Raw genomic sequence first — 14,207 nt, 5'->3', positions numbered from 1 at the left:
ATAACATGGTCATATCTCCACAAAACCCTGTGGAAAGGATTTTGTATGAATATTGCTTTCTGTTTCTCTCAACATATGTGGTTGAAGTTACATGAAGCTTAAAAACAGGGTGTCAATTTCTTCCATTTCCAAAGCTGAGGTCTGGTGACCACCATGGTTATCACTGCTTGCACTTTACAAAAATGGTAAGCTTCAATAAAAAAGCAAAGATGCCAGAAAACAATGAACTAATTAAATTACCTAATTGAAATAGTGTGAAAGAATAAACAACTAAATTTATTATGTGACTACCCTCTGCTACTTAAAGTGAGTTACTTTCAGTGAACCATTGTTGCTCTGGGGGTTGATAAGGTTAGACCTTACTTGTGTGAAGTGTCAAGGGAACTCTGTTATGATTTGGCGCTATAAAAATGAAAATAAATTGAAATTGAATTGAACTTGGACAAGAACATCATCAATTCATCATTCATTTATTATTTTTGTGTTTGCTAGCTTTATGGAATTTGCCCTATTGACATATCCCATAATTCCTTGCGCGCCAAAGAGGTGCTGCAGTTAAAACAAGATGGAGAAACCACATGACGACAAATGCAAATGAACATTATACTACCAAAATGTAATTTTTTTCTGACTTTCATAAGAGCCCATTCACACAGTGCGAATTTGGTCAAAGTGCGTGTGAAGCAGGAATCGTATGCAAAATGTGGAAATTCGTAGCTTCCTTGAATGCCTCGAACACCTGTTGCTACAACTATTTGCACGCACTAGCGGTGTGGTGAGCCCAACGAACCCTCTCGCGGCAGGTGTCGGCCAAATTCCAGCTGACTGTCAAGGCGGAGCACAAACAGGGTGGACACAAATGCAAACTCACAGCAGGTGCGGTTTGAATTAGGTTTAATCACTGAAACAGGCAGGGGTTCAGTTTACAGAAGGTCCAGCAGCAGAGCAAAGGTACAGACGGACGCGAGGCTGAGGCTTGGTCGAAAAAACAGGCTGAGGTCACAATACACAGCGTGGTGGCAATCAAAGGCTGAGACAAAATCGTGGTCACGGACAAAGCAAAGTCAAATACCGGCAGGCTGAATTCAGGGCAAAACAAGGCAAGGTCGTGAGTGCTGGAAAGTGAAATCATTCAACAATTGAGCAAGAGACTGTGAGACTGTGAGGGCTTAAATAACTGGTGAAGTAATTAGTGCAACAAGACACAGGTCTTGGTGAAGGTTCTGGAAGGGGGCGTGACCAGGGAAGACAAAGGTAAGTGCAAGAGAGTGAAGGCCAGAAAACACAGTGGAGTGATGAAAGTAACAAAGACACGTGAGCAAGTGCAAGAGCGGGAGTGAGTGAAAATACAAAGCAGACAGAAACAAAGTGTGAGACAAAAACACAATACCTGGTGCAGTGATATGGAGTGTGAACATACTTGGAGAGGCATGAAGGAAACATTAAACTATGAACAAAGCTAAAACAGAATAATATATTAACCCAACCTGACAAAAGTATGTAAGTGGCAGAAAATAAGGAAATCAATGATCTAAAACAAAACTATAACCGGAGTGAGATGGATAAAAATATAAAAGTGAATGCAATAAACAATGGTGCGATGACAGCATCAACTAAGACTAAATAATGAACAAAATGACAACAAGTGACTACAAAATAGTGCAATAAATAAAAGGACTAAACTGATAAATAATAAATGGAACATAATCAGAGAAGATACTTGAAGATAAATAATGACCAATACCTGAAACAAAAGCAAAAATACAAAATACCAAAAATGTGATAAACCGAACTGTAGACCAAAGTGTAATACAAGAAATGAATTGAACAGAAACAAAGTAGGACTGGAGTGACTAAGTGAACATGAATGGCAAATACATGGATAACAGGAGCAAGACTGATGATGACATGAACCTGACGAGACAAGGATAAACACACCAAAGGCAGAAAATACAGACGTGGACACAAAGGCAGACTAATGGCAAATGGCCCTAAAGAGCCAGATTCTGACAGTACCCTCCCCCAAGGGACCGACACCGGCTGGCCCCAGAAGACCATGGACCCAGGCCGACAATGGGGGAGGGATGACAGAAAGGCTGGAGGGAACCAAAAACTGGCAACACAGGCCAGTAACCACAGAAATCGCTAACATGAGGACGACCAAGCACCAGGTGGTGGCCGAATGGGAAACCCGGCAGACAAGGAACTGTGAAGTCCGGGGGGTGAACACGAAGCAGACAAAAAGAAAAAGGCAAGGCCGGAGGCCGGCCACAGACCTCACCAGCAACAACCGGTGAGTCGGGGGGTCGGACCTGATGAGAATCCCGGCCCAAAGCCGTAGTAGAGGGGCAGTCAGGGGACTGGCCATGACAGGCTGTAGGATAAGGTGGTAAACCTGGGTCCACCGCAGGGCACAAAATGGCAGACTGACTAGCACTCCCGTGGAAAATAGACTTACAGAATGGCAGCAGGAACCAGGAAGAGAGCAACTTAGCAATAACGCAGAGGGAGCGAAAAATTTTCTCAAGAGCAGAATATGTGCAGTGCAAGGCTTGGTGTAACCATAAGGTAGCCAATGAAACCCCACAGACCCCTAAAAGCAGCTGGGGAATGAATAAACTGATAATGAATATGATCAACTGTACTTCTGAACATACAAAACACAAAACCTGAAATAACGAATAACCCCAAAAATAACCAATAAAGCAACCAACCAATGAACAAAACGAAAAACAAATGGTGAAACGAGCCAAGGACAAAACGAGTTTCATAAATGAACGGCAACAGGAAAGAAACCAACAAAATGGTAGACTATAATGGACAAGAGAAACCAATAACTTAACCTTATGACAACTAGGAGAGCAGAACCGTGTAACAAGGGAGTGGTGCACAGAAGAATAAAATGAAAGAAAACATTGACAAATCCTTAGAAAAGAAGTTTAGTAACAAACCAAAAAGAGACTGATAAAAACAGATAATGTCTTTCTGGCGAGTACAACAGGTAGATGGATACTTCAAAAGCCAGCATTAAACCAAAAGTCAAACAGTCAGTCCTACCCAAAGTGTTGTCTTCATTCCTCTTCTGGAAAGGTACTGACATTTCGGTGGAAGGTGGAAGAGCTGATGTGCACTATTTGTGAAGGGGCCCTAACATTTACGAGGTCTGTCCAAAAAGTATCGGACCATTGGCTGGGAAAAAAACTGGCTTACCTGGAGGGTTGGAAACCTAATCACCCTCGAAGTACTCTCCTTGGGACTCTACACACTTCTCCCAGCGTTTTCGCCACTGTTGGAAGCATTCCAAAAATGCCTTTTTCGGGATGGCGCGCAGCTCTGCCGTCGTCGCAGCCATAATGTCCTCTCTTGTCTCAAATCGGGTTCCTTTTAATGGTATTTTAAGTTTTGGGAAGAGCCAAAAGTCACAAGGGGCCATGTCAGGGGAGTAAGGTGCCTGTTGAACCACCGGAGTCTGGTTTTTGGTCAAATAAGTCTGAATTAAATGAGAGGAATGAGCTGGCGCGTTGTCATGGTGGAGGCGCCAATTTCCTCCGGCCCACAACTCCGGTCTCTTGCGCCGCACACTATCACGTAGACGACGGAGGACATCCCAGTAATACTCCTTTGTTACTGTTTGACCCTGTGGTGCGTACTCCTGGTGTACCACACCACGGGAGTGAAAGAAAAACAGTCAGCATTACCTTGATGTTGCTGCGCACTTGGCGCGCCTTCTTCGGTCTTGGCGACGTGGAATGCTTCCACTGTGACGACTGAAATTTGGTTTCCGGGTCGTACCCGTACACCCAGGACTCATCTCCGGTGATTATGGTGTCCATAAAGCTGGGATCAATGTCAATGGAGTCCAGCATGTCCTGTGAGACTTCCACATGGAGGTGCTTTTGCTCCGCCGTCAGCAACCCCGGCACGAACTTCGCCACCACTCGTTTCATGCCCAAATCGTCCGTTATAATGGAATGTGCCGAAGTCTTGCTAATGTCCACTTCCTCAGCAATTTCTCAGACAGTCAAGCGACGATCCCACATAACCACAGCGTGCACTTTGGAAACGATCTCGTCATTTCGGCTCATTGATGGCCGACCGGAGCGCGGCTCGCTCTCCACCATTACGCGCCCGTCTTTAAACCGGTTGTACCACTCCTTAATCCGTGTGCTGCTCATGGCTTCATCTCCGAAAGCCGTTTGGATTTTTCGAATCGTTTCTGCCTGGCTGTCGCCAAGTTTCTGGCAGAATTTAATGCAGTAACGCTGCTCCAAGCGTTCGGCCATTTTCTCACAAGAAAAAATCCGAAGAGGGGGGTGGAGCGCTCCTCCCACAAGCCATGCCCACAGGCGAATGACGTCACCGACAGACGTGGGGAAACTCACACATGCGCACGAGGGTTCAACTTTGGCTGATGCAGTCACACGTGATTCAAATCCATATGGTTTTTGCAAAAAATAAAAAGGACCTATAGTTTACGGACAGACCTCGTATAAGAGATTGCATGCATGAGACCCTGAACACTTGCTAAAACAAATACTCCAGATATTCTGTGTCTGCTACCTTCAACCTGTGTGGAACTTCACGAATGCAAACAGAATTTCAGATATCTTATATAAAGTGATGCCGGTAACGCGTTACTCTGACCACTTTTTTTAGTAACGAGTAATCTAACGCGTTAATCTTTCCAAATCAGTAATCAGATTAAAGTTACTTCTCCAAGTCACTGTGCGTTACTATTATTTTTCATTGTGGGTTGATAGCAGCATTAAACTTGGTCTGTGGGCAGGAGGTCGGGGTTCGACTCAACTGCCCGCTTTCAGCGAGCTGTGAGCTTTTCATCCACGGTTTTTTGCAGCTGCTCGACTCGTCCTCACCTCTTAAAACGCGGTGATCAGCACACCTGCACTGAGCTTTACAAAGACATTTTTATACTTTTTTCCCTCCTTTATTTAGAATTCTGAGCTGAGCCACTCTGTATCTGGTCGTTAAAAACAGCTGATCCTCCGCGACGTGTCAACAACTAACACTATTTTCCACTCAAATGCACCTAAACTCTCTTTCTGAGGACCACATGATGTGAAAACGCAATAAAACTTTCTTACATGTAAATCTGGTCCTGTTTTCTGCATAAATAAATGTTATCCATTCTTTGTGCTCAAACACCAAAGCAGGGGAGAATCCAGATGGAATGGGGGCGTGGGGCAAGGATGTGCCCCCCTCACAACACCCCTAGATTAAAGGTCCAGTTTTGAAGACGTTTTTTACTACAACTACTAATATTGCTTAAAATAATAATAATTCCGACAAGTAAAATGTTTAGAGAGAATTTAAATGTTAAAAAATGTTAGAATTTAATAGTTACATTTATAAACAATGTAGGTTTGAAATTGCAAGTTTTACTGTTACAGTGCTGTCAACAGTTAAATATGAGGTCAAGAAAGAGGTCTTTATTTTACTTTTTATAAAACAAGTATTTATTTTCATTGAAGTCAAGAAAGGGTGACTATAAAGTGAGTTTTGGCAAAACAGGTATCACTGTCATGTTGACGTGGGTTGTTGTCGGCAGCTGGGGAAAGTAACTAAAAAAGTAACTAGTAATCTAACTTAGTTACTTTTACAATTGAGTAATCAGTAAAGTAACTAAGTTACTTTTTCAAGGAGTAATCACTAATCAGTAATTGGATTACTTTTTCAAAGTAACTGTGGCAACACTGCTTATATATTATTCTGGAACAAACAGTGTTGTAAAGGACATGAAGGGGGGAGTTAAGAGAGCAAACTTCACTTTCCCATAGAATGACAAGAACAGGATGAGACTGTGGCTCAAGGCAATTCCCATTGTAAATAACAGTGAAGTCACTTGAGATTCCCACGTGTTTACATAATACAAACACAATAACAATGTCTAAAAACCTAGATAATATATTCACCAGAGTTTTAGGCACAATATACAAAGAGTTTTACCTTACGATGTTGATGTCAAACAGCTTGGGACTCCGGCAAGGGCAGTCACATCTCCTCCTCTCTCCTCTATCTCTGCTTCAACCTTCAAAGTCCCTACTTCACCAGACTGTGAATTCTTCAAACTATATTGGATTAACCATGGAATTGATCAGCTGGTCTCTGAACGCTATTGACACCATTTTTTCTACAAGAAGATCAGGACCGGGGGATCCTATCTGCCCAGATGGAACTTACCCTGCGGGCTATGTTCTTGACGCCTGGGAGTCGTGGCGTGTCACATGCTTTGTACCATTCTCTGTGGAGGACGTCGAGGATTTATTCATATTTGAATTCATAGTAGGAGGGCTGGTACTTATTAGCTTATGTGCTGCCCTGACCTACCTGAAGATTGGCAAGACAGCTGCCGCCAAAACCATGACCCCCCACTTGTCCGTCATGATTAATGAGTTGGGCAAGGCGATGCATTCTCAGACTGTGTTAACCCTTGAACTTAGACGCAAATTGGATAACATTTCAGAGCAAATGCGCACCTTGCAGGAGAAGGTGAAAATTTCAGAGACCAGAGAATATTCATAATTTGGGATCTGGTTTGTTCATGTGAAGCTGGAAAAGTGTTTTTCACTGGTCAACCACAAACACGGCATGCTTATCAGCCTTTCAAGGATAAAATGCCCCATTGTTTTCCTCCAGAAGAATCTCTACGGCCTTGGGGAACACTGACTGCCTCCTTATCTCTCTAACTCCAGTACAAGGACAGAAACTGACTCACACATGGACAAAAGCATGCTCCACTCCCCCCCCCAACCCACCTCCCCCTCATGCCCCATCACACACCCCATCCCGGCTACTACTCATGCCACCCCTTCTCCCCTCCGGGAGCTGAGCAGTTTTAACTGCGGCATGTCCCCGTTCCCCCCAAGATGACGGCGGCGCGACTCCTGTTGCAGCGGCTCCCCCCACACTCACAGCCTCAATTCGGAAAACGGACTACTTCAAGTTTAGTGCACATAAACAATGTCAAATGTATATGTGTTGTCTTAATTCTGATGTGTGCCATTATTACGGTAAACAAGTAATAATTGTGGATTAATTGCTGCATCTTTGTCTGTGGACATAATCTCGTTGTTGTTGCACTTGTAAGGACAATGACAATAAAGCTCATCCATCCAATGTCCTTGTGCAGCTGTTAAATTGCAGCGTTATCTGATCGTCTTGTTGTTGACTTCTTGTGGCGCTGATCACCTCTCTGAGATTTTGCACGATTTGCACAAGAATTGAAACCTCAATAAAAAATTATGTGGGATCCTGTTTGATTTAACGATGCATTTACCAGATGAATAAATCAGCCATAAGAGGTATTTTAAAGGGCTCAGACAGAGAGAGAAGAAAAATAATTGCAGGTCCCAACCAGCCACATTGATGCATGCAAGCCTACCTAGCATTCAGTTCCTTTCAGATTTGAAAAATGTATGTTTTCTTTTTGGGGGAAATCACACAAATATGGATTGGCATGAATCAGCCAGTTTGTGATTTTCCATAGGTGTTTTGTTACACACTGAAACTGTGTCTAAGTTGCAGTGTCACAAAGCATCAAGTTTTACCACTTGTCAGATTACAGTGTTTGCCAAAGCCTTTTGAGTGCAGTTTTCCCGAGGTTATCACTCCAGTTTAACATTCACAAACATCCATCCAACAACAGTCACGTACAAGCCCCCACCGCCACCCTCCAACACCTTCACACACCCTCACACACACACATTGGAAACACACACACTGGCTTGTACATGTTGCGTGAGACGTGTGAAGTGTTGTCTTATAAGGGCAGGGGAGAGTCACTCCCGCAGTCCAAAAATCAATCAGTACCAAAGACACAAGGAGCTGCCACTCATAAACATCACGATACAGTGTCTATGAGAGAGAGAGCGAGAGAGAGAGAAAGAAAGAAAGAGAGAGAGAGAGAGAGAGAGAGAGAGAGAGAGAGAGAGAGAGAGAGAGCGAGAGAGAGAGAGAGAGAGAGGAGAGAGAGAGTGGAATTGACTGTTTTCTTTCCAGAAAGCAGCATACAGGGACAGTGTTTCTACAGAGGGCTTGTGAGCGTGATCACTCAGACATGGAGAAGAGGGACAGTTCAGATCTTGCATATTTTGTGCAACGAGAAGTTCTGGATGAATTACGTCTGGATGAAGTGGCACAAAAAAGACCCACAAGCTGCACAGAGCCGACCATTTGTGAACAAGTGAAAGATTCTCTGAGGTAAAAAGCAGAAGCCAGGACACAGGAGTGACTCTGGTAAACACTCAGGTGCACAAACGCTTAACCAGATGAGGACTATTGTTATTATACATTTAGTTATAGTCTGAGGAGTACCTAAATGTGCAGCCAGCTTGAATGGATCCCAAAGCATAAGTATCAGACTTTTCATTAGACAGGAAGAGCAAAGTTCATATTTTATTCAGCCATAAACATAAACGCTGAGTGAATGCAGGTTGTATTTAAGAAATGCCTAACTGATGAGAAGAATGAATATTGGTATCAAACATGCAGATTATCAGCAGGGTTCTCATGTGTCCTTCAAAAGTCTTGAAAGGCATTGAATTTGTTCATCTAAAAATAAGGCTTTAATTGGTATTAAAATGTCTGGAGTCAGTCTTTCAAAAGTCATAAAAATGGCAAGACGCACGGTTGCCTCACAGTAAGAAGGTCGTGGGATCACGTCCCACCTGATCATTGCTGTGTGCTGGTTGCATCTTGTCCCTGTGTTTTAAGTGGGTTTGCTCTGGCTTCCTCCCACTTCCACAGATATGCAGGTTAGGTGAACTGGTGACTCTAGCTTGACCGTAGGTGGGAATGTTTTTGTCTGTCCATATGTGGACCTGAGACAATCTGGCGACCTGTCAAAGGTGTACCTCACCTCTTGTCCAATGACCGCTGGGATAAGCTCCATCTCCCTTGTGACTTGGAATAAGCGGGTGTAGAAAATGAATGAATATCTATTATTTTATTATTCAGTGATATACTATGCAAAGTGAGATAGCGGAACCAATGCCTCGCTTGTGTTTGTTGCTAGAATGTTCAGAGCAGAGACACATTCAACAAGCTAGATGCAACTTACATGATCACATGTGGAAGTGTAAATGTAATGAAAATGGACTTTTCAGAGATGATCTTGCATTGTGGCTTAAACCAAGAACCATGTTCTATGTTATGATTGTTGTGTGGGCCGCCAGAAGAGGAGGTACTGCTGGCCCACCACCAGAGGGCGCCCTGCCTGAAGTGCGGGCTTCAGGCACGAGAGGGCGCTGCCGCCTACAGGAACAGCCGAGGTGACAGCTGTCACTCAACTATGACAGCTGTCACCGATCAACTGCATCTCACCCTGGATAAAAGCAGGATGACACCTCCACCACATCGCCGAGATATCGACTTGAGACTTGACTGTGAGAGGTAATTTTCTCTGCCAGCAGTAAGTGATTCCAAGAGCTATTGTGTTTCAGCTGTCAACCAGAGGACCGGCGTGGGTCGCGACTGTTTCGTCCTACTTCCCGTCAGATAAGTGGTTAAACAGACGCTGCACGAGTGTGTGTTAAAGGTGGAGGTGGAATTCCCACCGTTATTGTTACGGGGTGTACACACACCCACACTTGACTGTCTTTGTTCTCCGCCAGCAGTACCAGATCCGACACGCTGAGACGGTGGCCACCTGGGGACTTCGGGACTTGGCGGCTCCAGTATCCTTCGGGTTCGGTGGCGGTGGAAATTGTGTGGTTCCGGTTCATCTCCAGACGGGCGTCTCCTATCGTCGAGCCTGCCCACACGACACCTTCATTAATTGACTTGTATTTATTCTGTAATCTGCTGTGTGTGGTTGTGACATTCACAACAGTAAAGTGTTCTAATTTAACTCCCTCAATTGTCCGTTCATTTACGCCCCCTGTTGTGGGTCCGTGTCACTACACTTTCCCAACAGGATATCTCGGCCAGCGTCATGGACTCTGAGGGGCATCACCCAGCTGTTGAACGACCAATGGGAGAGCAGGGAGCGCAGGCGTCTGCAGGAGGCGTGATTGGTGAGCTGCAGCACATCCTCACTGCCTTTACGGCTCGGTTGGATCAGATGACCGAGCAAAACATCCTCCTGAACCGCAGGGTGGAGGCTCTCTCCGCGCAGGTGGCGGCGAGCGCTCAGGGCGCTGCTGCAGCTCCTCCTCCTGCCGACCCTGTGCAGGATATGAATGTTCCAGTGGTTGTTCAACAACCCCTCCCACCATCCCCTGAAGCATACATAAGCCCTCCTGAGCCGTACGGAGGTTGTGTGGAGACGTGCGCGGACTTTCTCATGCAGTGTTCGCTCGTCTTTGCACAACGTCCCGTCATGTACGCGTCAGATGCTAGTAAAGTAGCTTATGTGATTAATCTGCTTCGGGGAGAGGCACGCGCTTGGGCTATGGTGCTTTGGGAGCAAAATTCACGGCTCCTTCACATGTACACTGGGTTTGTGAGGGAGTTCAAGACTGTGTTTGATCACCCTAACAGGGGAGAGACCGCTTCGACTGTGCTGCTGTCAATGACACAGGGACGCCGGAGCGCAGCCGCTTATGCAGTCGACTTCCACATCGCGGCTGCGAGGTCCGGCTGGAATAACGCTGCGCTCCGCGCCGCCTTCGTAAACGGACTGTCATCGGTCCTGAAGGAGCACCTGGTGGCCAAGGATGAACCGCGGGAATTAGATGGGCTTATCGATCTTGTTATACGATTAGACAATCGGTTGGAAGAACGCCGTCGGGAACGAGACGAAGGGCATGGCCGGGCACGCGCCGTCCCTCTTCCTTCCGGGTCTGAAAAAGGTCCGCCCTTCCCACGCTCCGTGGCCTCTACGCCCCGTGTGGCGACAGCTCCCCTTGCTGACGAAGCTATGGACACGAGCAGGGCCACATTCAGACCACCGAATAGACAGAGGAGGCTTCCCCGCGGGGCGTGTTTTGTTTGCGGCTCAATTGAGCACCAATTGAGTAATTGCCCGAACGGTTAAACACCAACGCCCGACCCTAGAAACTGGGCTTAGGGTGGGCCAAGAAATTCACGTGGGACACACACATTTCCACACGGCTCCCAGTTACAATCCTTAGCGGGGATTTAACCCTTCAGGCCCCAGCACTGGTAGACACAGGGTCAGAAGGGAATCTGCTAGACAGCAGATGGGCCAGGGAGGTAGGGCTCCCTCTGGTGGCGTTTCCTTCACCATTGCAGGTGCGAGCACTAGATGGCACCCTACTCCCTTTAATCACACACAGGACGCTACCAGTAACTCTGGTGGTGTCAGGGAATCATCGGGAGGAGATTGAGTTTTTTGTGACTCCCTCTACCTCCCGTGTGATTCTGGGGTTCCCCTGGATGTTAAAACACAATCCACGGATTGATTGGCCGTCCGGGGTGGTGGTACAGTGGAGCGAGACCTGCCATCGGGTGTGTTTGGGATCCTCGGTCCCTCCGGGTTCCCAGGCTAAGGAGCAGGTTAAAGTTCCCCCCAATCTATCGGTGGTGCCGGTTGAGTACCACGATCTTGCTGACGTTTTTAGCAAGGATCGGGCACTCACCCTTCTCCCGCACCGTCCGTACAATTGTGCCATCGATTTGATGCCAGGCGTGGAGTTCCCGTCCAGCAGGCTGTACAACCTCTCCCGACCTGAGCGCGAATCGATGGAGACCTACATCAGGGACTCCTTAGCTGCTGGGCTGATCCATAACTCCACCTCCCCGATGGGAGCAGGTTTCTTTTTTGTGGGCAAGAAAGATGGCAGTCTTCGTCCATGCATTGATTAGCGGGGGCTGAACGAGATCACAGTTCGCAACCGATACCCGTTGCCTTTGTTGGATTCGGTGTTCACCCCCTGCATGGAGCCAAAATATTCACAAAGCTGGATCTTAGGAACGCATATCACCTAGTTCGGGTCCGGAAGGGAGACGAATGGAAGACGGCATTCAACACCCCGTTAGGTCATTTTGAGTACCTGGTCATGCCGTTCGGCCTCACTAACGCCCCCGCGACGTTCCAAGCTTTGGTTAATGACGTCTTGCGGGACTTCCTGCACCGATTCGTCTTCGTATATCTGGACGATATACTCATTTTTTCTCCGGACCCTGAGACCCATGTACGGCATGTACGTCAGGTCCTGCAGCGGTTGTTGGAGAACCGGCTGTTTGTGAAGGGCGAGAAGTGTGAGTTTCACCGCACCTCTTTGTCCTTCCTGGGGTTTATCATCTCCTCCAACTCCGTCGCCCCGGATCCGGCCAAGGTCGCAGCGGTGAGAGACTGGCCCCAACCTACGAGCCGTAGGAAGCTGCAACAGTTCCTCGGCTTCGCAAATTTTTACAGGAGGTTCATCAAGGGGTATAGTCAGGTAGTTAGCCCCCTGACAGCCCTGACCTCACCAAAAGTTCCCTTCACCTGGTCGGATCGGTGCGATGCCGCGTTTAGGGAGTTGAAACAGCGCTTCTCGACTGCACCCGTCTTGGTGCAGCCCGATCCTAGTCACCAGTTTGTGGTCGAAGTGGACGCCTCTGACTCAGGGATAGGAGCCGTGCTATCCCAGAGCGGAGAGACCGATAAGGTTCTTCACCCGTGTGCCTATTTCTCCCGCAGGTTGACCCCAGCAGAGCAGAACTATGACGTGGGCAATCGAGAGCTCCTTGCGGTGAAAGAGGCTCTTGAGGAGTGGAGACACCTGCTGGAGGGAGCGTCAGTGCCTTTCACGGTTTTTACTGACCACCGGAACCTGGAGTATATCAGGACTGCCAAGCGACTGAACCCCAGGCAAGCCCGCTGCTCACTGTTTTTCGGCCGTTTTGACTTCCGGATCACTTACCGCCCCGGGACCAAAAACCAGAGGTCGGATGCCCTGTCCCGGGTGCACGAACATGAAGTCAAGACCGAGCTGTCGGATCCACCGGAACCCATCGTACCGGAGTCCACTATCGTGGCTACCCTTACCTGGGACGTGGAGAAGACCGTCCGGGAGGCCCTGGCACAGAGCCCGGATCCCGGAACAGGGCCGAGAAATAGACTATACGTCCCACCAGAAGCCAGGGCTGCCGTCCTGGACTTCTGTCATGGGTCCAAGCTCTCCTGCCACCCAGGGGTGTGTAGGACCGTGGCAGTGGTCCGGCAGCGCTTCTGGTGGGTGTCTCTGGAGGCTGACGTCCGGGCTTATATCCAGGCCTGCACCACCTGCGCCAGGGGCAAGGCGGACTACCAGAAGGCACAGGGACTCCTTCAGCTGCTTCCTGTGCCTCATCGCCCCTGGTCCCACATCGGTCTGGATTTCGTCACGGGCCTCCCGCCGTCCCGGGGGCACACCACCATCCTCACGATAGTGGACCGGTTCTCCAAGGCGGCCCACTTCGTGGCCCTCCCGAAGCTCCCATTGGCCCAGGAGACAGCGGATCTCCTGGTCCACCATGTCGTCCATCTGCATGGGATACCAACAGACATCGTTTCGGATCGCGGTCCCCAGTTCTCCTCGCAGGTGTGGAGAAGTTTCTGCCGGGAACTGGGGGCCACTGTGAGCCTCTCGTCTGGGTATCACCCTCAGACTAACGGACAGGCTGAACGGGCCAATCAAGAGTTGGAGCAGGCCCTGCGTTGTACAACATCCGCACACCCGACGGCTTGGAGTGAACACCTGGCCTGGATCGAGTACGCGCATAACAGCCAAGTGTCCTCTGCCACCGGCCTCTCCCCGTTTGAGGTGTGTCTGGGGTACCAACCCCCTTTGTTTCCTGTGGTGGAGGGAGAGGTCGGTGTGCCCTCGGTCCAGGCCCACCTGCGGAGATGCCGTCGGGTGTGGCGCACCACCGTTCGGCCTTGTTGAGGGCCCGGACGAGGGCAAAGGCCCATGCAGACCGTCGACGGTTCCCGGCCCCCGCATACCAGCCCGGGCAGGAGGTATGGCTATCTACGAGGGACATACCTCTCCAGGTGGCTTCCCTGAAATTGAAAGACCGCTATATAGGGCCGTTCCGTATCCTCAAGGTCCTCAGTCCCACCGCAGTGAGGCTCCAACTCCCGGCCTCACTGCGGATCCATCCAGTCTTTCATGTCTCCAGGTTGAAACCACATCACACCTCACCCCTCTGTGCACCCGGTCCGGCGCCGCCTCCTGCCCGTATCATCGACGGGGAGCCGGCTTGGACAGTACGCCGGCTCTTGGATGTCCGTCGAATGGGCCGGGGCTTTCAATATTTGG

At 48.4% G+C, this 14,207-nt stretch overlaps 1 protein-coding gene across 1 annotated transcript in view; it reads left to right on the top strand.

The window, feature by feature from the left end:
• The first annotated feature begins 7,987 nt into the window (after nucleotides 1–7,987).
• Nucleotides 7,988–14,207, top strand: part of si:ch211-117c9.2 (solute carrier family 26 member 6) — a 49,362-nt gene continuing 43,142 nt past the window's right edge. The window contains exon 1 of the mRNA XM_034172573.1: nucleotides 7,988–8,217. Within this exon, the coding sequence (XP_034028464.1) occupies nucleotides 8,075–8,217 (143 nt within the window). The 5' untranslated portion in view covers nucleotides 7,988–8,074. The remainder of the gene's footprint in view (nucleotides 8,218–14,207) is intronic.

Source organism: Thalassophryne amazonica, chromosome 6 (genome assembly GCF_902500255.1).
Source record: "Thalassophryne amazonica chromosome 6, fThaAma1.1, whole genome shotgun sequence".
NCBI classification, from domain to species: domain Eukaryota; kingdom Metazoa; phylum Chordata; class Actinopteri; order Batrachoidiformes; family Batrachoididae; genus Thalassophryne; species Thalassophryne amazonica.
Note: the sequence above shows the minus strand (reverse complement) of the source record. Positions and strands in the feature narration are given on the sequence as shown.